This window comes from Schistocerca serialis, chromosome 5, assembly GCF_023864345.2.
Source record: "Schistocerca serialis cubense isolate TAMUIC-IGC-003099 chromosome 5, iqSchSeri2.2, whole genome shotgun sequence".
In the NCBI taxonomy this organism is placed as follows: domain Eukaryota; kingdom Metazoa; phylum Arthropoda; class Insecta; order Orthoptera; family Acrididae; genus Schistocerca; species Schistocerca serialis.
Window position 1 is genome coordinate 57,983,694 of NC_064642.1, and position 23,561 is coordinate 58,007,254.

Genomic DNA, 23,561 nt, shown 5'->3' on the forward strand with positions numbered 1-23,561 from the left:
TTGTAAATACTATTTGTATTCAGAATGAGATTTTCACTCTGCAGCGGAGTGTGCACTGATATGAAACTTCCTGGCAGATTAAAACTGTGTGCCCGACCGAGACTCGAACTCGGGACCTGGTCCCGAGTTCGAGTCTCGGTCGGGCACACAGTTTTAATCTGCCAGGAAGTTTCACTTTGTATTTTTATGCTGGGTCTTGCCTAGGGAAAACTATGCTATCGAACGATTACATCGATAGGTCGTGTGGAAAACCAAAGTGTGTATGATCTTTGGTAGTGTTGGCTCTGCTGCGTGGAGCGCGGGCAGTGCAGAGTCTGGCTGGAGTAGGGTGGTGGAGCAGGTGTGTTGAGTGACGCTCCCATGAGTTGCCGCGCTTTTGGGGTTTTGCAGCATGTAACTGCGCTCGACTTGCTACAATAGTTTCTGGCACGGTTTCGTGGATGGGAAACATTAGGTGGCACACATCAAGAGCCCGTTTCGCCTGGTGACCATGTCGAGAAGAAGGCGCGCCAACATCCAGCTTCTGCAACAGCGACGGGCGGCATTGTCGCCACCTCCTCGATTGACTACTTCAAACCTTCAATCAACCAACAAGGAAGACGGAAGGCACGTAAAGTTTAGAAATATATGGCAGACCTCAGCTTTTCAAACTGTTCCATTTGCATCACTAAAATACAGCAACTTAGCATGACTCTTTGTTGTTCACTGTCTCAACTGCATTACCAAGCAGGGTCCCTTTCTTTTCCGAAATGAACCCGAGTGTCATTGAAATTCAAACGCCAGCATTAAAGTAATATCATTCCATTTCACTGCTTTAATTTCAAAGTTCAGTTAAAGTATTCATAGCTGGCTTCATTACCCAAACAGAACTATATTTAGGTTGCACAAGCACAAATTAAGAGTGCGGGTTTTGTTACCATATTTTAGCTTACATGTGACTGCATCTCAGCTTGGTACGTACTAAATTTTACTACTGTTAATTGTTCAAAATCATTTAATTCAAGTTCAAAGTTAAATCTCTTATTTCTAAATTGCATAGATTCAAGTTGCTTTTGAGATGATTGTTGAGGTAGCCCATGACTAACCCTATTTAATTTAATTTCGTAGTGCTTCAGAAACAAAGTTCACTATTAATTTCAGTCACTAAATTAACTTTCAATTTTCCGGTTTTATTAATTCTTTTGCTAAATTAAGTCAGAGTGTAGCAAAATTTATTACTTCTGACAAACATTCAGTTTTCACACAACATGTGTCAACCTTCAGTTGCCACGCTTTTAATGCTAATTACATGTGCATTAACCTTTCTTTTTCAGTTATTCTAGTAGTTGTCCATAGGACTGGTGACTGTAGTTTTCCCGAAATCTCAAATATCTAATCAACGCCAGTTAGTTGTTAACACAACGACTGCACATTTACTTTCTTCATCAACTTTACCCTTTTTCAAAATTAATTTCCACCAATTTCATTTGCATTTTTCCTTTCATTTAGATGTAACCCTTTCCTCCCTATTTACCAACAGATTAACTTCGGTGAAGATTGCTTTTCCCAAATTTCTATTGGGTACACGCGGTTTAATTTTTCACTGTCATTAAGGTCGATAAGTGAGGGGGAGGTTACAGCAGGGGTTATGTGCTATGGAGCCCCATGTTCAACCACCTGTACTAAACCGTTTGCTGACATTTCAACCGTTCCTAAATCGATGGTCACATGCCCCCTAACAAACATATGCCCTCTCCTGTGAGCGTGAACTCACCTACACTCCAGACCTGCAGCTCCATTGAGCTTCAAACTCCACCTCTCTAATGGCGCTCTCTCCCCTGGATCTTTCATGTAGTGGACATCACAGAACTGATCTCGGGAATTGACATCTTATCTCACAACCAACTGTCTCCAAATGTCATTCTAGGTTCTCTGTTTCACCACACCTCTAAATCTCACATCCCATGTGACCATGCTCCGCCACCTGCTCTGAGTGTAAACACTGTTAATTGTTTAGTGCATAAGTGCACGGCTGTCGCGAGCAGTACTTGTGCAACTGTGAATCGTGTCTGGGCAGAAAGTGTCAAGACATGTGCCCACTGCTGTGAAAATGCCATTTTGAAATATCGTATTGCACACGCAAGGACGAGCTTGCCGTGATTATCGCCCGCATCAATTCACACTGCTCGGCAGTGCCGACACCCGAGCCTTCATTTGCCGCACCTGACAGCTTCACCGACAACAGCACACAGGTTAACAACACCACACTTATCTCGTGTGACTCCAGTATGAACTGCACAGTGTTACCCTCGCCTCCCCCACCCGCATCAAGTTTGTTCCGCATCTCATTTGTTTCACAAACTGAGGCTCATGTGCCTCACGACAACCCAGCCATCTGGGCTCCGACCCCAACCACCGCCACCACATGCGTGCCCACCCAGTGTGTTGGTAAACATTCCCCCCCCTTCTTGTGCCTCCTTGCACAGCTCGCTCCATAGCTCCACGCGTGCTAGCAGCACTGCCACTGCCAAGGGCACCTCTCTCGCAAACTACAGACAATAGACAACCTCTACGCACACCATTCACACCTGTCACACGCTCGGCACTCACAAACTGCCAACATAACAAACATGTGACATTTCATTGCCATTACCCTCTCGAGTAGAGAACTACACTGTTTCCAAGCCATGCGCCCCTAATAAATCAACCAACACCACACCCTGCCTGCGTGCAGTCATCGAACATTTGGTTTCCACCATCATAAATGGAACTGTTCGTCATATCATCACATCCGAGGGCACACCTATTCACCAAAAGGCCCACAGCCTTGACCCACCCAAGTTACGCTCGGCTCGCCAGCAAATACAGGAACTTATTGAGGCAGGAATTTTACAGCCCTCCGATAGTAACCCGTGAACAGGATGGCTTCTTTCGTATGTGTGGCGATTACAGACTCTTGAATGCTAGAATTATCCAGCACCGAACATTTCCGCTTCATTCACCTTCTTGCAGGTGCTACAATTTTCAGTGTACTGGATTACAAATGCACTTATCACCAAATCCCAGTTGCACCTGACGATATTCCGAAAACGGCAATTATCACTCCTTGTGGGTTGTACGAGTACCATTTCATGCCATTTGGGTCAAAAAATGCCGCTGAGACATGTCAATGCTTTATTGACTCTCTCTCGCTCCAGTTTGATTTCTGTTTTGTATATCTCGACAATATCTTGATTTTCAGCAAATTCACGCAAGATCGCGAACACCACATGGCGATAGTAAAGGACACTCTCTCATCTAACGGAGTCGAGGTTAACACTGACAAACTGCAACTACACCAATAACTTGTCCAATTCTTGGGGTACACAGTCTTGGCCGTCAGTATACACCCCCCTGAATCGAAGGTGCAACCAATCTTATCCATTCCACTCCCTACAACATACAAAGAGCTCCGACGGTTCCTGGGAATGATAAACTGCTACCGTCGTCATTTGCCTGCAGCAGCTGACACCCAGGCCGCCCTCACTAAAGCCCTCAGCAGCAAGCAAATTCAGGGACATGCCCCGTTCTGTGGACAGAACCAATGCACGCAGCCTTTCAGGCCCTGAAGCACTCTCTCGCACAAGCCATCACCTTCGCTCATCCAATCTCGGATACTGAACTCTTCAAACAATGCCACAACTATGTGGTCATGCTACTTCAGTTCTTTTAGAAGAAGCTTCCACGCACCCAACAAAAATACTCAGCCTTCAACCGTGAACCTTTAGCAGTTCACACTTCTGCCCCTACGTCGAGGGCCGAGCTTTCCACATCCTGACCGACCATAAGCCAGTAGCAGATGCCATATGCAAGCCCCCTCTCGGCCCTCCTCCCCATCACTTTTAGCATTTTGATTTCATCTCTCAGTTCTCTACTGATGTCTGCCATATCAAAGGTGCTGACAACATCGTTGCAGATTTCCTTTTCCGCATTAGTGCCATCTCAATGGTCATCGACCTTTCTGACCTCTCGTCCTTACAGAACCAGGATGAGGATACACAGCAACTCCTCAACAGCACATCCACTTCGCTGTCTTTCACCAAAGCAAAATTCCCCGGGCGTCTGAGAGGAAGTCTGGTGCGACTCTTCTACTGGCACCCTTCGATCCCTCATCCTCACTCCCCTCCACCATTCAATGTTTCACACACTACATTGTCTAGCACACCCCGGAATTATGTCATCGACATGCCTCGTGTCCGAATGATTTGTGTGGTGAGACATGAAGTGCGATTGTCAGACCTTGGCCCGGAATTGCGTCACCTGCCAGTGCAACAAAGTCACCAGGCACACTGTTCCACCTCTTCACAAATTCGACATACCATCTGGCCACTTTCACCATGTGCATCTGGACCTGACTGGCCCCCTTCCCCCCCCCCCCCCCCCCCCCCTCCCTCCTCAGAGGGCTTCCGTTATGTTCTTTCATGCATCGATTGTTTATCTCGGTGGGTAGAGGCCGTACCTCTCACCAACATAACCATCAAAACTGTGGCTAAGGCTTTTGTTTCTTCCTGGATTTCCCTCTTTGCATGCCCCGCTACAGTCACCACCGACCAGGGCCGGCAGTTTGAATCAGCACTCTCTGCCGAACTCTACCAGCTGTGTGGTATCATCAAATGTCACATGACTGCCTACCATCCGCAAGCAAACAGACTGGCAGAATGGTGGCATCGCACTTTCAAGACAGCACTGCAGTGTAATGACAGTCTTTGGACTGAGGCCCTCCTGTGGATACTCCTCGGCCTATGGTCATCTTACAAACCTGATATCAAGGGCACCATGAGTGAGTTCGTGTGTGGTGAAAACCCTGTCCTCTCTGGGGAGCTGTTACAAGCTACCTCCCCCCCCCCCCCCCCTCTCCCCGACAATCCCACCTCCCTTCCTGACTTTGTAAGCCAGATCCGAATGCATTTTGCAAACATTTCCCTGACCCCTCATCTAGCCATACTACCCCATGCTCTTCCATGCCCTCCGATCTCCTGTCATGCGAGTTCTTTTTTCTCCACGATGACACCATCTGGGCCCCACTCACCCCACCATACTCAGGCCCATATGAGGTCATAAATCGCACTGCTAACACGATGGATATCCAGGTTAAAGGTTTGCTAATCACTGTTTCTCTCCATTGTGTGAGACCTGCACTCTTTGACCCACATCTTTCACACCCGACGACATTATGCAGCCTCCCAGACTGAGAACTCACCCTCAAGCTATGACCCCTCAGAGCTGCTGCTGCAGCCCTCATCTGAACATGCGCCTGCATCACCATCAATGCCGTTCCTCGGGTTCTTGCCCTCCCTCTCTCTCTACCTCCTCCCCCCCTACCCTTCCAGTGGTTCTGCAAACCGATGTCCCACCCAAATGTGTGGAGGATGTCACCATCGTCATTGACAACAACCACATCTTCATCCTGCTGCAGGACAACTCGAGCTACAGTAACCCCCTTAGGGAGGGTTATGGTTCAAATGCTGCCCTCACACGAGGGCCAACGCCTCATTCACCCACATCACCTACAGGAGTCGTCCTCCCAGTGTGGTCCCTGTTGCAACAACCTCCGGATATGGACATCCCCATCACACCAACTCTGTCACTGGTCACGCCCCCTTTCCACTGTGCTCAAACTGTGCACCACACTGGGTGGGTGGGTGTGGAGGGGGGGGGGGGGGATGTGCATGTGTGTTTGTGTGTGTGGGAGGGGGGAGGGAGGGGAGGTTGCTGTGTGGCATCTACAAGTACAAATAACGTATCTCCGCTATCACAAGTTCTTTGTAAACTAAACTCTGTAAACTAATGGCTCTTGCCATCTTGCTTTTCAGTTCACAGTATGATGTGTTGTACTGTGGCTGTTTGTACAAAATATATCGAGTCTTACGACATTAAGTGTGTTTTTCTTGGGCTAAAACCCAACAGAAATCCCACAGAGTATTAGGTAGAGCTTTTTTGGGTATTACTGTCTATGTGAATGATACTTTGTTTTCAAGTTCAAATTGAGAAGATAATCATTATTTAATAAACAGTATTTTTGCAGCTCTGAATAAAGGAGCATTGAAACTAGAATTGTTGAACAAACAAAATTCCTTGGATGTGTCATTAGTGATCAAGGAATAAAACCAGATCCTGAAAAGCTAATGGTCACATACAGATTTATTGCACCCACAAACTATTAACATTTAAGAACACGTTTGAGTCTGGTTTACATCACAAATAAGTGAGTGGGTTTTTGTTTGATAATCCTCTTCTCAAGCAGCAGTGTAAACAAATGATACCTGGGCATGAACCGACCAAATTGAGGAAGTCTTTAGAGAACTAAAACAATAACTGTTTAATGAGAAGATACTACACCACTGAGACTCAGTGTGGCGTCTTGTCTCTTATAGACTTATATTTTGGACAGGAATTTGCCAAAAACAACTACTTCAGAAGGAGTGGTAGAGTGCTGGACTTATTGGAATGTTGCCACTATCATTGATTGATTACAACATGTCAGAATTGTGTGCACATCAAATAATTTGATGTTGGTCACACAAAGGAATGACATCTTTGGCTCACACAATTTCAAAAAATTTGAGAAACACCAGAATGGAATTTAAAGCCCACCACTCACCATATAGGTCGATTCATTTATTGTATGGGTCTGCAAGTTGATGATGCATTTGTGACATGCCTAACACAATAACAGTGCAGAGAACACAGAGAAGTCGAAAACCTTTTTGGCAATCATTTTATACCAAAAAGGAACATAACTAAGTGATTAATGCTCAACCAACAATTACAACGGGAAGGACAATCTGCAGACAACTTCAATACTGGACTGTATGCCCTAGCTGAATGTTGTGAATGTGATACCACACATTTTCATCTACATCCATACTACACAACCTGCAGTGAAGTGCATGGCAGAGGGCACTTCCCACTGTACCAGTTATCAGGGTTTCTTCTCATTGCATTCACATACGGAGCGAGGGAAGAATGACTGTTCAAATGCCTCTGTGCATGCTGTAATTAATCCAATCCTGTAATCACAATCCTGACAGGAGTGATATATAGAGGACTGTAGTATATTTCTAGAACCATCATTCAGAGCCAGTTCTTGGAACTTTGTAAGTAATCTTTAGTGGGATACTTTGCATCTGTCTTCAACTGTCTGCCAGTACAGTTTCTTCAGTATCGCCAATGAATCAAACAAACTGGTGACCATTTGTGTTGACCTTCTCTGCATACATTCAATATCACTATTAGCCCTATCTGGTGCAGGTCCCACAAACATCAGCAATATTCTAGGATGGTTCACATGAATGATTTGTAAGCAATCCCCCTTGCAGACTGATAGCATTTCTGTAGTAGTCTATCAATAAACTTAAGTCTGCCACCTGCTTTACCTACAACTCAGCCTATGTGATCATTCCATTTCATATCCTACAAAGTGTTTCATCCAGGTATTTGTATTAGTTGACTAATTCCAAAAGAGACTTATTGATACTGTAGTCATAGAACACTAGATTTTTTTCATTTTGTGGAGTTCACAATTTTATATTTTTGAACATTTAAAGCAAGTTTCAATGTTTGCACCACTTTGAATTCTTATCAAGAGCTCTTGAAACTCCAGAAGCTTCTCTTCTCACCTGCTCTTTCCAGAACCACTTCGTTTGTGACCTTGTCGATATATTTTATTTTGAGCATGCGTCTATAGCACCACATTTCAAAAGAATTTAGCTTCTGGTCTTCCTCTGTCCTGAGAGTCCATGTTTCACACCCATAGCATGCCACACTCCACACATATGATTTCAAAAATCTTTTCCTGATTTCAAGGCTGATGCTCTTAGATGTTCAGATGTTTTTCTTCTTGTTAAAAGCAGCCTTTGCTTGAGTAATTCTACTTCTTACTTCTGCCTTGCTCCTTCCATCCCTGGTAATATTACTGCCCAGATAAGTAAATTTATCAACTTGTTCAAGCAGTTCATTGCCTACATGAACTTGGACTTTCACTTGATCTTTTTTGTCACATGCCATTACTTTTGTTTTTGCTTTATTAATTCTTATATTATATTCTTCCCCCATAACTTTATCCATTCTGTTCAGTAGGACTACAAGATCAAGTGTTATCACACATTTAAAAAGGTAATGACATCTAGGATAATAAAATGACTGCTCAAAATGACTATATATAAGGTTAATATTAGGCCAGTGCTTACATATGAATATGAAGCATGGGCGCTAGCCAGCACTGATGAACAACAACTCAGAGAGTTAGAATGAAGAATACTATGCAAAATTTATGGAGGTATCCAAAATAATAATGGTATCTGGAGAGCAAGGACCAATTATGATTTGGATCATCTTATATAAGGAGCTGATATTGTACAGCTAATTAAAAGTAAAAGAAAAGCCTGGCTGGGACATGCCCTAAAGATGCAGGACACAAGAACTACAAAGAGGCTCTTCCAATGGAAACCAACAGGAAGAAGATTAAAAGGAAGAGCACATAAGCAACGACTGAATGAAGCAGAAGAAAATATCAAAGCTAGGAATAAGAGGATGAAGAAGGAAAATAAATGAGAGGGCAAAATAGAAATCTAACTGATTGCTTTGATGCCTGGCATTCAGTATGTCCAGTGAGAAAAGTCTGAGTTTGGTTTTAATGATCAGTGTTTTCAGAATCCATGCTGGTTGGCATGGGCAAGGCCATTCTGTTCAATGAAGATCATTATGGTTGGCCTTAGAATATGTTCTGCTTGTTTATCAGAGATGTATTACAAAGAGTCCCCCACAGAGGTATGATAGGACTGCTATTAAATGATCTGGCCAAATGGGTGAGCAGCAATCTGTAGCTGTATGCTGAGGATGCTGAGGAGTAAGGAAACGTGTTGAAGTTGAATGACTACGAGGATACGATATGAATTAGGCAAAATTTCTAGTTGTTGTAATGTATGGCAGCTAGCTCTAAATGTAGAAAAATGTCAATTAATGCGGATGAATGAAATAGAATGAGCACATGAGGATTGTGGTAAGGAAGGTGAATGGTCAACTTATGTTTATTGAGGGAATTTTAGGAAGGTGTGGTTCATCAGTAAAGGAGACCGCAAACAGAACACTAGTGTTACACATTGTTGCATACTGTTCAAATGTTTGGGAGCCACAAAAGATTGGATTAAAGAAAGACATCAAAGCAGTTCAAAGATGGACTGTTACATTTGTTACTGGTAGGTTCAAACAACAAGTAAGTATTACAGAGAAGCTTTGGGAATTCAAATGGGATTCCCTGAGAAAATTTAGAGAACTTGCACTTGAAGCTGACCGCAGAACCATTCTACTGAGGCTAACATACTTCTATTGTAAAGACTACAAAGATAAGATACGAGAAATTAGAGCTCATATGGATGCCTATAGATAGCCATTTTTTCCTCGCTCTAATTGTGTGTGGAACAGGGAGGGGAAAGACTACTAGTGGTACAGGGTAGCATCCACCACACACTGTACAGTGGCTTGTGGAATGTGTATGTAGATACATTAGTAGAGTAAATGGATGTCAAGGATACTGGATGATAGTTTTGCAGATAACTCCTTATAATCTTCTTGCATATGGGTGTGACCTTCGTTTCCTCCCATCTACTGGGCATTCAAAGACAGGTTAACTCAGCTGCAAGTTCAATGTAGAATCTGACAGGGATCCCATCAGCCCATGAAACTCTGTTTGATTTTAGTGACTTTAGCTGTTTTTCAACACCACTGTTATTAACATCTATATCACTCATCTTTGCAGTGGTGAGAGAATTTTCATTTGTACACTCAGATTTGAAAACTGAGTACAGTGTTTCTATTTCCTCTTTGCTACCCTCAGTTTCAGTTTCAGGCCCTGTCTCATGCATGAGTGTCTAGTCATTTACTGTGGAACCACTAACAGCCTTTACACATAACCAGAATTTCTTTGGGTTTTGTGAGAGATCTTTCGATAATATTTGCCACCGAAGTTGTCAAAAGCCTCGTGCAGTGCCCTCTTGACAGCCAAACACATTTCATTCAGTATCTCCATATTGCTAGCCCTACGTTTTGCTGTACAACTATTATGCAGCAGTCTCAGTCTCTTTAGAGGTTTCTTTACAGTGACTACACTTGGAGCATCATTCCCATAATGAACTGTACTATTAGGTACATATCTATCAAGTGCATGGTCAACAATTCTTCTAAAGCAAAGCCATGGTTCTTCTACGTGCCCCTTTCATGAGCACAATGTTTTGAGTTATTTACTGACGTACGGCACTAGTCACAATTTCGGTTAAAAAACTGTATGTGTTCATGACCAGAAAACTGCAGAAACCCACTGCAGTCAGCATCTACTGTCATGAAATGAAGTGAACAAGTGAGACCAGTGTTGATTTAAATCCCATTTAAATGTTCAAAATCAGAAATTAGTCATGTGTTTTCTAGACAGGTTAAGACGAAGACTACCTTCAAATAAAAAATGCCAACAAAGAACAACTGAAACTCCTACATACATATCAAAAATCAAACACCACCACAGACAGTGGAAGAAGCAGTGATGCACAACATCACTGTCCAACAAGAACAATGTGCTATAGATAGAAGAAAAAATGTATATATTAAAATATTATTTTACAGATGATATAATTTACCATATAGTGGAAATATTCCACTATACACATTCTTTGCTGCTCATGCCTGCTTTCTACCAACATTCCAGCACACCATTATCTTGTATTTTCTTACTACTTTGAATCTAGCAAGGAATATCCTTTGCTCACTTACCATAAATTTGCCAGACTAAATGCAACCTCTACATTCACTTTGTTTTTATTGCAGTCAAAACTATGTCTTCCAGTCCCTCACCAATGCACCTATTATCTTGCCTCTCCAAATGATTTCCAACATACATCTCTCCATTGCTTTGCAAGCAACCATAAGTTTCTGTATGCTTTTCATGTTAACAACCATTGTCTCAGTTCCATAAATGAAAACTGATGGTACACAATGATTATAAACTTTATTTCGCTGATACATTTGATATTTAATTTTGAAGGCCCTATTTAATGTAGCAAAAACCACCCATGCAAAAGCATTTCAGTTTATTTCTTTAAATGTCTCTCCAGACATTGTCTTAAACTATCCAAAATACAAAACATGGTTAACTAGTGATACGACTTCATAGTTAATTTGACTACATTCTTTTAAGTGTGTATTGCATTATTTTAGTCTCATATTTTAATAGTTCTTTTGAGTTTTAATGTTTGTGCTTTAAGTTTATCTGCACTACAGACAAACAGTTCACAGTCACCAGTAAAATGAAGGTGGTCTGGTATGTTCCTTTAACACATATAGCTGAACTTACGAATAAAAGCTACATTTATAAAGGAACAGAAGCTAGGACTTACCGTACTCTTGCTAACTCTCCTCTTCTTCCATCCAGAGCCACAATGTCAAATCCAATTCTCCTTCCACTCTCACATACTTCCTCTGTGAAGAAGCCTTTAGCTTCAACACCTTTGACTTTCAGTGAATCATATATCTTTTTGATTAAAGTTGTTTTACCAATTCCTGAGTCAAAAAATGAATACAATTAGAAACCTTCTGTCCATCAGACATTGCAGTCAATATTCTCTGCGGACAAATGCTGTGCTGAACAGATCACACAAACTATCACTGTATGAAGAACAAGCACTGAGCGAGTATGGAGGAACAGTCACATTACTGGACTGGCATGTAAAATTTATGGAACTGAATGATCTGAACACTGTACAAATGTAGGTGACAGTAATATAATAAACAGCTCATCTGTACATTTTGTACATCTACATCTACATGGTTACTGTGAAATTCACACTTAAGTGCCTGGCAGAGGGTTCATCGAACCATTTTCATACTACTTCTCTACCATTCCACTCTCGAATGGCTAGTGGGAAAAAGGAACACCTAAATCTTTCTGTTCGAGCTCTGATTTCTCTTATTTTATTATTATGATCATTTATCCCTATGTAGGTGGGTATCAACAAAATATTTTCCCATTCGGAAGAGAAAGTTGGTGATTGAAATTTCGAAAATAGATCTCGTCGCAGTGAAAACCACCTTTGTTTCAGTGACTGCCACCCCAACTCGTGTACCATATCAGTGACACTCTCACCCCTATTGCACAATAACATGAAACGAGCTGCCCTTCTTTGCACTTTTTCGATGTCCTCCGTCAATCCTACCTGGTAAGGATACCACACTGCATAGCAATATTCCAGCAGAGGACGGACAAGTGTAATGTAGGGTGTCTCTTTAGTGGGTTTGCCGCATCTTCTAAGTGTTCTGTCAACAAAGCGCAGTCTTTGCTTCGCCTTCCCCACAATATTATCTATGTGGTCTTTCCAATTTAAGTTGCTCGTAATTGTAATTCCTAGGTATTTAGTCAAATTGACACCCCTTATATTTGTGCGATTTACCGTATAGCCAATTTATCAGATTTCTTTTAGGACCCATGTGGATGACCTCGCACTTTCCTTTGTTTAGTACCAATTGCCACTTTTCACACCATACAGAAATTCTCTCTAGATCATTTTGTAATTAGAATTGTTCGTCTGATGATTTTACTAGATGGTAAATTACAGCGTCATCTGCAAACTGTCTAAGGGGGCTTCTCAGATTATCACCTAGATCATTTATGTAAATCAGGAACAGCAGAGGGCCTATGACACTACCTTGCGGAATGCCAGATATCACTTCTGTTCTACTCGATGATTTACCATCTATCACTACGAACGACCTCTCCGAGAGGAAATCATGAATCCAGTCACACAACTGAGACGATATTCCATACGCATGCAATTCGATTAATAGTCGCTTGTGAGGAACAGTATCAAAAGCCTTCTGGAAATCTAGGAATATGGAATTGATCTGAGATCCCTTGTCGACAGCGCTCATTACTTCATGGGAATAACGAGCTAGCTGCGTCGCACAAGAACGATATTTTCTGAATCTGTGTTGGTTATGTATCGATAAGTCATTTTCTTCAAGGTGATTCATAATGTTCGAGTACAGTGTATGCTCCAAAATCCTACCGCAAATTGAGGTCAGTGATGTGGGTCTGTAATTCAATGGGTTACTCCTATTTCCTTTCTTGAATATTGGTGTGACCTGTGCTACTTTCCAGTCTTTAGGAACAGAACTTTTGTCAAGTGAGCGGTTGTATATGATTGCTAAGAAAGGTGCTATTGCATCTGCATACTCTGAAAGGAACCTGACTGGTATACCATCTGGACTGGAAGACTTGCCCTTCTTAAGTGATTTGACTTGTTTCGCAACACCTAAAATATCTACTTTTATGTTGAATTCTGGAATATTTGCTTTGTCTTCTTTCGTGAAGGAATTACAGAAAACTGTATTTAGTAACTCTGCTTTAATAGCACCATCATCGGTAACATTTCCATCGCTACTGCGCAGCTACGGTATTGGCTGTTTTTTGCCACTGATGTACTTTAGATACGACCAGAATCTCTTTGGGTTTTCTACCATATTTTGAGACAATGTTTCATTGTGGAAACTATTAAAAGCATCTCGCATTGACGTCCACACTAATTTTTGAGCTTCCGTGAAACTTATCCAATCTTGGGGATTTTGCATTGTTCTGAATTTGGCATGCTTTTTTTGCTGCTTCTGCAACAGTTTCTGATGTGTTTTGTGTACCATTGTGGATCAGTAACAGAGGTTGAAAATTGGTGTTTTCTATAAACAGAATATTCTTTGTTCAAATCAGTTGTTCAGGCCAAGGGTATTATTATATAATAATATTTAAACTCCTGCCAGCTTTTAATTCAATAGTTTACACATACTGTTTATATCAAGTGTTGACCTTTTCTGTATGACCAAATGTAACCGAGTTACAAGATTTTACACATAGCGCATTTCAATATAATCAGCAGCTCATCTCAGGCAGTGTTGAGTACTTCTTCCAATCAGCACAACCATTCCTCCAACATAGGTGAAGTAAAGATGGAATCAAGCTGGTGCAACATTTAGCAGTCATACTTAAACCATCCAAACCAAAGGATTTGAAATAACTCCAATATTTTCAACACAAGTTAAAAATTGTTAAATAATTTTATAGCCCACATTGCAGACATTACTTGTCCACTCAGCTGGCTGTGAATGAAGTGTATCAGGTTAATTGGATAACAGAACACAAAACTTATAGCCTCTAAAAAATAAATTAAAGTTGTCTCTATGCCTAGTGAATCACACATAAGGTAAATAATCAACTCTCTAAACACTTGCTTTACATAAGATGTAATAGCACTAAGACTAAGATAGGTCCAAGCTGTAATTGGTTTCATCTCTGAAACGTAGATATTATACATTTACTCACATTGAGTAGTAGATCTTAGTCTTCATTTCATATCCACCTTTATGGGAGTATATAACATGGTCATAGACCATGAACTCCTTTGAACTCATTTTGGTCCCCAATCTCAAGATCTGAAGATAATAAAACAGAACCTCCAATATTGGGCCCTGTTTTTAGTGTTTACATTAAAACATTCACTCTAAAATGATGAATCAGTACTGAAATGCAAATATGTCCTCTCATATACCAAGAGGGCAATAGGCCCAATCCAATTTTCCACTTGCAGGAAGTGTTGTACTTTCAGATGGGGCAGCCACACCAGAGGGGCTGCCGCAGGGATCATATCCCTGTGAAGATCCAGGAGCAAGACCTGCCCAATCCATGCACCCAGTGCTTCCTATTCCAGTCCTCTCAAAGGCCCCATCATAGGCCGGGCCACCAATGAAAGCAGCCGTTACACATCTACTCTGCTGCAATCATTGCACAGGTTTTTATATTGATATGACTACCAACCAGCTGCCCACCAGGATGAATGGCCACCACCGATCTGCGGGCCAAGAGCAAAGTACACCACCCCTGGCACAAAATGCAGCTAAACATAAAAGTCTTGATATCAAAGGTTGCTTCACAATCTGGGCCATCTGGATCCTCCCCTCCACCACAAGTTTTTCTGAACTGTGAGATGGGAGTTATCGTTACAACACATTCTCTGCTCCTGAAATTATCCTGGCCTCACCCTACAGTAACCTACTGTCACCACACCCTCCACCCAACAGTTTACACCCTCTCTACCCCACTACTTTCTACTTATTCGCATCACCTCACTTTCATTATGTGCCATCCTCTGCCAACTCGCCCACCAATCTATCCCCTTCCCTGCTCCTCTCCTTTTTCACTGCTCATTTCTCCCCTTCTTGTCCACATCTCCCTGCCCCTCAGCCTCTTGACACTGCACATGGTAGCAGTTTTGTCATACCTCCATCTAGTCCCTGCAAACTCTGCCCACCAGACAGCACTCCTCCCCCTCCCCCTCTGCCTCTGCCCCCCCCCCCCCTTACCCTGCTATCCCTTCACCTTCCCTGTCCCCTCCAGGTTGCTGCTTTCATTCATGTGACAGTTGCAGTCTGGTCCAAGCTGCCTGAGATGACTGCCATGTGTGCATGAGGTAGGCTTGCTTGTGTGAATGAATTTGTGTGTGTTTTCTAAAGAATACTTTGGCCAAAAGCTAAATGTGTAACAGTCTTTTCATTGTGCCTGTCAGCAACTCAACATATCTTTACGGTGAGTAGCAATCAATGCTTTTCCTTATATTGTTGATATTCCAACACGGAATTTTCATTGCTTGAGTATAAAGCATTTGCTGGCTCACTCTTTCCAACTGTGATCCAGTGTGGAAACATAGAGCTTAGTGAGCAGTTTTAAAAACCAAATTAAGAACATAGTAGTGGTGTTACCAACACAGACTGCTGTCAGGATGATTAGGTAGTAGTGGACAGGAAACAGTTCGGATCGGGACAACGTGTGTAGTGTAGGTGGTGACCTGAGTGCGATAGCTTCCCTTAATGGCTGCACTAATGTAAGAATGATCGAGCTGTTCTGGTAGCACAATTGGTCTCCTCTTGGTAGTGCTGTATAACAAGTCAATGCAAAGCAGGTGCTGGCATTGACACACATTCAACTGGTGCTGGTGGGGACTAGCAGGAGATGGGACTACACTAGGCATGATCTGCACATCAACAGGACTGGGAAAGGGAAGTGGGTGTATTTAATTAGTGATAGTAGAGCAGGTGGGTGTCAGTCCACACAATATCAAATACCTGTTGCCATTGGTACAAGGACTAGGTCTTTATGACAACAGGCTCCCCTCTCTGAAGCAGTTTCTTCAACGTGTACACAAAAGATAGAATGTAACATATCAGAGCACATAAACGCCACAGAAATTTGCCCAGAATTATCTATTTTTCAACAAAATGTGTGGTCTATTAAAAATGAAGTGCAATAGCTTGAAGTTGAATTACAGTCTTTCAACAGAATGGTAGTATGCATTATAGAAAACTGTGGTAGAGAGAATGAAACACAGTGTATAGTGCTATCATCATATGAATGTGCAAGTTGCTACTGTAGAACTACCTGAAAGGGTGGAGGATCAAGTATTTATATATTTTTAGAGATGGCACATATTTGAAACCTTGGGAAGATCTATCACAGTGTAGACCAGCAAAGCTAGATATAAATAAAAAGTTAATCATTCCCCCCACCCCACCGTCCATTGTGCATATGTGTGTGTGTGTGTGTGTGTGTGTGTGTGTGTGTGTGTGTGTGTACGCGTATGTACCACTGGGACACTTTCTTCAACACATTAACTTTAACTGGAGTCCTGGAAAGAGTGTTAGCCCCCAAAACTAACAATAATATGTAGAGATGTGAATATTAACACCGGTACTGAGGGTGAAATTAGCAGTAACTTCCTAAACATTTGGAGCACTTTTGGCACGGAACAACACAGCCATTAGGGCATCAGAAGGTTCAGCATCAGTCTTAGACCACGCACTTACAAATATAGACAGGGAAAATTGTAAAATATTTATGAGAGATCTTGCGCTTTCTGATAATTACTGTCAGATAATAAAGCTAAAGACAGGCTTGCTAAAACCCACAAAACTGCAGGCCTATGAGATGATGGACGTAAGGGTAAATGCGTACTTTATCTAGGCACTGGCAAACGTGGGAAGAAGTGGATATGGAAACAATGTATCTGCTACATTCTCCAACTTCTGTGCAATGTTTGAATTAATTTTTGAGATGACTTTTCCAAAGTAAATGTTACAGCAGCAGCAGGTCCTCACAGACAAAAGCACTATACTAATCCACAGTTCCTAGATTACTGTCATAGTTATAAAAAATGTACAATGTGCACTCTTTGTTGCAAAAAAATTATCCAATTACAAAATAATAAATAATGTAGAAAATAATGGCAAAGTAGTTTGGGATGTCATAAAACTTGAAACAGGGATGCATTATAACATAAAAATCAGAGACTGGGGTAAAATTAAAGAAAATCCACAAGAATCAGCAAATTTTATAAATGATTATTTCTCTGATACTGTGGAGAAGTTGTCACAAAATGTTCCTAAAACACATGTAACACCTACGACTACTTACAAAGCAAGCATAATGATGTTTGCCCGTAACAGAGCTTCAAGTCAGGAAGACTATACAGAAATTAAAGAATAAGATGTCAGCAGGCACAGTGGGGCTCCAGTCTGTTCTGAAGGCATGCATAGACAGCATAAGAGCCATAACTCATTTTTCCAGAATACCTAAAGCACACACAAGCTGTGCTCTTACTAAACAAAGGTAATGTGGAGAGTATAGAACACTACAGCCCAGCTTCACCACTGTCCGCATTCTCAGAAATAACTAAATCAATAATGAAAGACAGAATAATGAGTTGCATGAATAAATACAGCCTTTTTAACAAAGCACAATTTGGTGTCTGAAGTGGGATGAGTCTATCATTAGCCATTACAGAGTACACAAGAATGGTACTTGAAGCTCTTGACAAGGATGACTATGTTATAGACATGTTCTTAGACTTGTCCATGGCTTTTGACACTGCTGACCATAAAATACTAGTAAACATGCTAGACACCTACATCAGCAGGTGTAGGAGGAATAACAAATATATGGTTTCAGTCTTACGTGGAAAACAGGGTACAAGTGGTAAAACAACTCTCCAACAAGAAAAACACAGTCCAGTTTGGTTCTTAATATATATTAATTACTTTTAGTACCATATAAGAAACAGAGAAAAAGTTGTGATTGCTGATGATAGCACCGTCATAGTTGCTGATATAACATCAGAACTCCTATTAGAGAAGCCAAATGAAACCCACAAGTATGTTTAAAACTGAACACAATGAAAAAAACAATAGGCATTTCAGCATTAAGAATAAACAATTTTGTTACATTACGGACAGATGATAAATTTATAGACACAAAGTTTTTCAAGATTAATATTGATTGTTAATTAACATGGAGTGAACATACAAAGCTGTTGGTAAAAAGAACCTCAGCAGTGAGTTTCGCTCTTGGGGTTCTATCATAATTTTGTAACAGTCAATGTCTTGGGGTGACATACTATTCCTACACACACTCAGTTCTTAGATATAGAATTATGTTCAGGGGATCAAAGGCACAACACATGGACACAGTTTTTAAAATGCAGAAAACAGCCATAAAAATAACAACTAGAAGTAGCAGTTGCACTCATTGTATGTGCAAAAAATCTTATGTTTACAAAACTGGGAATCCTTATTCCACAAATTGAGTACATCTATCACTCTGTTGTGCAAATTATGGAAAATATTATTACATATTTTACTAATACATAATAATGGGGCAAGAGCCAATTTGTACTAACATTTGCCAATGATTAACAAACAAAACACTCAAAACAGCATTTCCTATCAGGGAGTAAAATTGTATAATAAATTGCCCAAGGAGTGGTAAAGATTACTAAAACACATTTGTTGAAAAAGGCAGTTTCAACATTCTTCATAAGTAACACATATTATGCAATTAAAGATTGCTAAGAGGAATCAATAATTGCAGTTAATAATGAACAGGGATAACAATGCACAGTCATATTACTACACATAATCATAATGTAATGCTTATACAAGAAAATCATATTCCAAGATCTATTTTGCATGACAGTAATGTCTTGTCATTCTCCTGAGTTCAACATCTCACTCATCATGAGGGGATGTTGACTCAGTTTTTTAGGTGGACATGAAGACATTCATGGGGCACAGTTGCATGTTTACAGGCATGTCATTAGTTTTCAAAACAAACTGGAATTAGTGCAGGGGGTATAGCAGCATGTTCATGTTCAAGGAGTCACCAGCGGCTGTCCTTTGTGCAGCAATGAAGAGCAGTACCTGGAGCTAATTGAGTGTAAATGAAAGAAGAGTGTACAAAGGGGACCAACTAAATGAGACAGTATAGTTGTTAAGAAACTGGCCTAATACCTAGGAGGATGGCATCTGTACTCTGTCAGACCATCCTGATTTAGGTTTTCCATGGTTTTTGTAAGTCATTTCAGTCAAATGGTGGGATAATTTCTTCTATGAGGCCATGACCGACCACCTGTCCTCTCCTCATAAAAGCATACTTATTTTATTCTGTATGTATATTTTTGAGCTATTCACTTTCATTGTATTACATTGACAAATCCTAAATAGTTTTAATATGATTCCAGGATGGATGAATGAATGAATGAATATATAAATAAACACATAGGATATTCCTGAGCCCCTATAGGATAATATGAATTGACTAGACAAGCCTCACTAAAATTTTGTATACATTACACCACTGCACATTCCTGCAACTGTTCTGTACACCAGTCAGATTATACATAAATTCATGTTATTTGTAATGCAATAAATCCTTTAGGCTCTCTCAAACTCGATCTTATTTGTAGTTAACCTTCCTTTTGGCAGCTGGTAAGTTACTGAAAATGTGTGTTCCTGAATAATGGACACATTTTAGTGGTAAAGTGAATGAGTTTAGGTAGTTATGAAAATTATTCCAGTTGTTATTTCTAGTGCTGATTCCATGAGTTGAGCTGTAGGTTTGAAATCAATGATTATATTAATCATGACACATTTTGTTAAAGAACAAGCAGTAGTTGGTATCACCAGTTCCTTGGAAAGGCCTCTGCAGAACATTCTTGAGTTCACACCACAAATAATTCCTGTTATATGCCTTTGTCTCTGAAATATCTAGCTTATACATCAACAAAATAATCATTTTTTGAAAATATAATGTAACTGGACAGATCAAAAAATCTACTTGCCAAGTGACAGCAGGGGAAAACACATATAAAGGTATTGAAATGTGCAAGCTTTTGGAGCTATTTGCACCTTTTTCTGGGAGATGGGTTGGAGGGGAAAGAAGAGGTATAAAAGAGAAGAACTGGTGAGGTTTAGGAAATGGAGAGACATTGACAACAAATCCAGGTCAGGGGAGACTTACCAGAAGGGATGAGAAGGAAAGACATTGTTGGTGACAGCACTGGATGAGATTTGAAAATCTGAGAGCCTATATATGGAAAATAGAGTAATACCCCAGACAGAGACCACTGACAAAACACTGTGTATGAGTTAATAAAAGCACTTAGTTTCCTGCTCTTGTTAACTCATACATGATTTCCGAATGTCTGTCTTGCGTATTACCCTATTTTCCATGTTTAAGCTCCCAGGTTTTAAAATACATCCATGCAGTCACCAATAACCAAACTTTTCACAACTCATCTGACAAGTCTCCCCTGAATATGCTGCTGTTATACCATTGCATATAAAGGGAGTAGGTCTGATGCAACAACTATTGCCCAATCTCACTTCTGATAGCTTTATCCATAATTCTTAGAAAGGTAATGTTGTTAACAGAAGCTTCACCTATTTGTAAAAATAAATTACTAAGAAAATGTTAGTTTGGTTTTCAGAATGGCTTTTCAACAGAAAATGCTATAACGCTTTCACTGATCAAATATTAAATGTTCTGAATAACTGAAAGCACCAATTGGGATTTTTTGTGATATTTCAAAGGCGTTTGATTATGTAAATCGTGGACTACTTCTAAATAAAATTTAATAAAAACACAGAATACACAGTTCTGTAGAGTAAATGGCACAGCAACATTAATAAATATAGAGTTTGAGTAGAAGTCTGTTGCTAAGGCAGAATATTCCAAATTTTTGTGTGTGTGCATTGATGAAACATTGAATAGGAAAAAACACAGATAGTTAGTTACATATTCCATGGATCATTTTGCATGATATATTGTAATGATGTGGAACAAGTCATTTTACATTCATGTAGCAACTTATTTTGTACATATGGTTATACTCTGAACATTTCTACAGAAACTCTTCTACAAAACAGAAGGCGTTGTCAAGGAGAAACTTTCTCAGTTTGTTATCAAATGTTCCTTTGCTGCCAGTCAGACATTTTACATCACTGGGTAAGTGATCCAACATTTTTGTTGCAGCATTGTGCACCCCTTTTTGTATTCCTTTTGAACTGTAGTAGATTATTTACAACAAACCTCATGAAGGAATAACAGATGTCTAAAAGATGATGATCTACTGGAATGTTTGAGTTCGGCTACTTATGCTATTAGTGTTACTGCAAATCTGGATGATAAGCATATAAGTAATTAGCTTACTACGCCTGTTTTCATTCACTGCTTTCTTACGCCATCATTAAGAGAAAAACTATTCATTGCAGAAAAGTGTGTAATCAGAATAATAACTGAAGCTCACCCAAGATCATCCTGCACATGTGTATATAAGGAACAGTTCAAAAGCAATAGCAATGTAGATAGTTACAACACTAGGAGAAAGGCTGATCTTCACTATTTTAGGTTAAATCTACTTTGGCACAGATAGGGGTGAATTATGCTGCCACAAAAGACTTTGGTCACTTACCAAATAGCAACAAATGTCTGACAGCTAGCCAACCAGCATTTAAAAACAAATTAAAAGACTTTCTGAATGACAACTCCTTCTACTCAGCAAATGAATTTTTGGATTTAAATTACTAGTATAAAAAAAGCACAGTTGAGTCATGGCATGTAAAGAAAAATTTGTTGAACTGACACATCTTACACCATTATGAAATATCATACTCATGATCTATGGAACAAGTATTTATGTAATCTTATCCAGGGCCTGAGATGACATCAGTCTTCTTCCTGACAAATACATTGAGGAAGGAAAGGCAGCTACCCTTCTCCACCTCTACAGCAAAGCAAATACTAGGGAGGACTGAATTCAGATGTTCTAAAAAGTGTTCACATTTTCATTGCCATAGGGACGAACAACAAAAGTATCACCTACATATTAAAAAAAAAATCATGCAGCATTCAATGCTGCAGACTCCAGGAAACATTCCTTGAAATCTTCCAAGAGCAGATTAGCAACAATAGGTGACAGGAGGGTCACCATAACAACTTCATCTGTCTATTCACAGAACTGGTCATCAAATAGAAAATAAATTGAAGCCAACACATCTTGAAATAGGTTAGTTAATTGAAGTTAATCGCAACTTTAATCAACTGTAATGCATTAAACAGAGGAACATGAGTGAAGAGATAGACAACATAAAAAAAATGAAAATATCAGAATCATTCAAATGCAATCTCTCTAATTGACATGAGAAGTCTGCTGAGTTTCTAATGTGATATACACACCAATCTACTAGAGGGCCCAACAGAATAGCAAGGTGTTTTGCTACATAGTATATCAGGCAGAGCACCAGTGTTACTGACAATAGGCCTCAATGGAATCCCTACCTTTTGGATCTTCAGAAGACTATATAATCTAAGAGGGACAGCACAATAGGAGTTATGACGGTTTATAATATCTCACAACAAGGAACATTTCTTCAGTAGCTTTTTAGTCTTCCTCTCAACCCTTTTTGTTGGGTTAGCACCGATATATGACACACTGAGTCAGACGTGAACACTGAATATTTTAAATATCATCCTGCTTGTCCAGCACAAACGCAGTAATGCATTTGTCCCCAGAGAAGACAGCAAAATCATGATCCATCCTAAGTGAATGCAAAGCAGAACTCTGAACTGATGTAATTTTTCTTTTGGCCTAACATGCCCCAGTCAACACACAACATGCTTCTCTCCTAAACTTCTCAGCAACATCTGGAGGCAGGGATTGAGTTAGTACTACTTTCTCATCTGTTGGTAATTAATATTCACTTTTGATAAACTCCGAAGCTGATTATTGTAGACTGTGGTCTTGGTCACAGAGCCCTCCAACTATTGAGTGTTTAAATTTCCTTGCACAGCAAACAATAGTTATTCTCTAGAATCATTATGTTACGCTTATATTAAGCTAGACATAGGAATAAAATATATTTAATTAACATAATCAAGGAAGCTTTAGCTTACTTCAAATAAGATACTTCCTCTTCAATCTACTACATTAAATGTAATATGGACTTCCCAAAAGAATTGTTCTGTGCTTTATGCTTGCTTACTTATTTGTGGACAAACTTAGTACGTGTTGGAGCTCACACTGTCTGTGATTCATTAGCAACATAACATAAAGTATGAAATATAGTTTTGGTCATTCATTGAATAGTAACATGAAGACGGGTATGTATCAAAAATTTTACCCTACAAA

At 40.2% G+C, this 23,561-nt stretch overlaps 1 protein-coding gene across 1 annotated transcript in view; it reads right to left on the reverse strand.

The window, feature by feature from the left end:
- Positions 1–23,561, reverse strand: part of LOC126480996 (cancer-related nucleoside-triphosphatase homolog) — a 73,443-nt gene that overhangs the window by 40,710 nt on the left and 9,172 nt on the right. Inside the window, exon 2 of the mRNA XM_050104442.1 lies at positions 11,403–11,565. Within this exon, the coding sequence (XP_049960399.1) occupies positions 11,403–11,565 (163 nt within the window). The remainder of the gene's footprint in view (positions 1–11,402; positions 11,566–23,561) is intronic.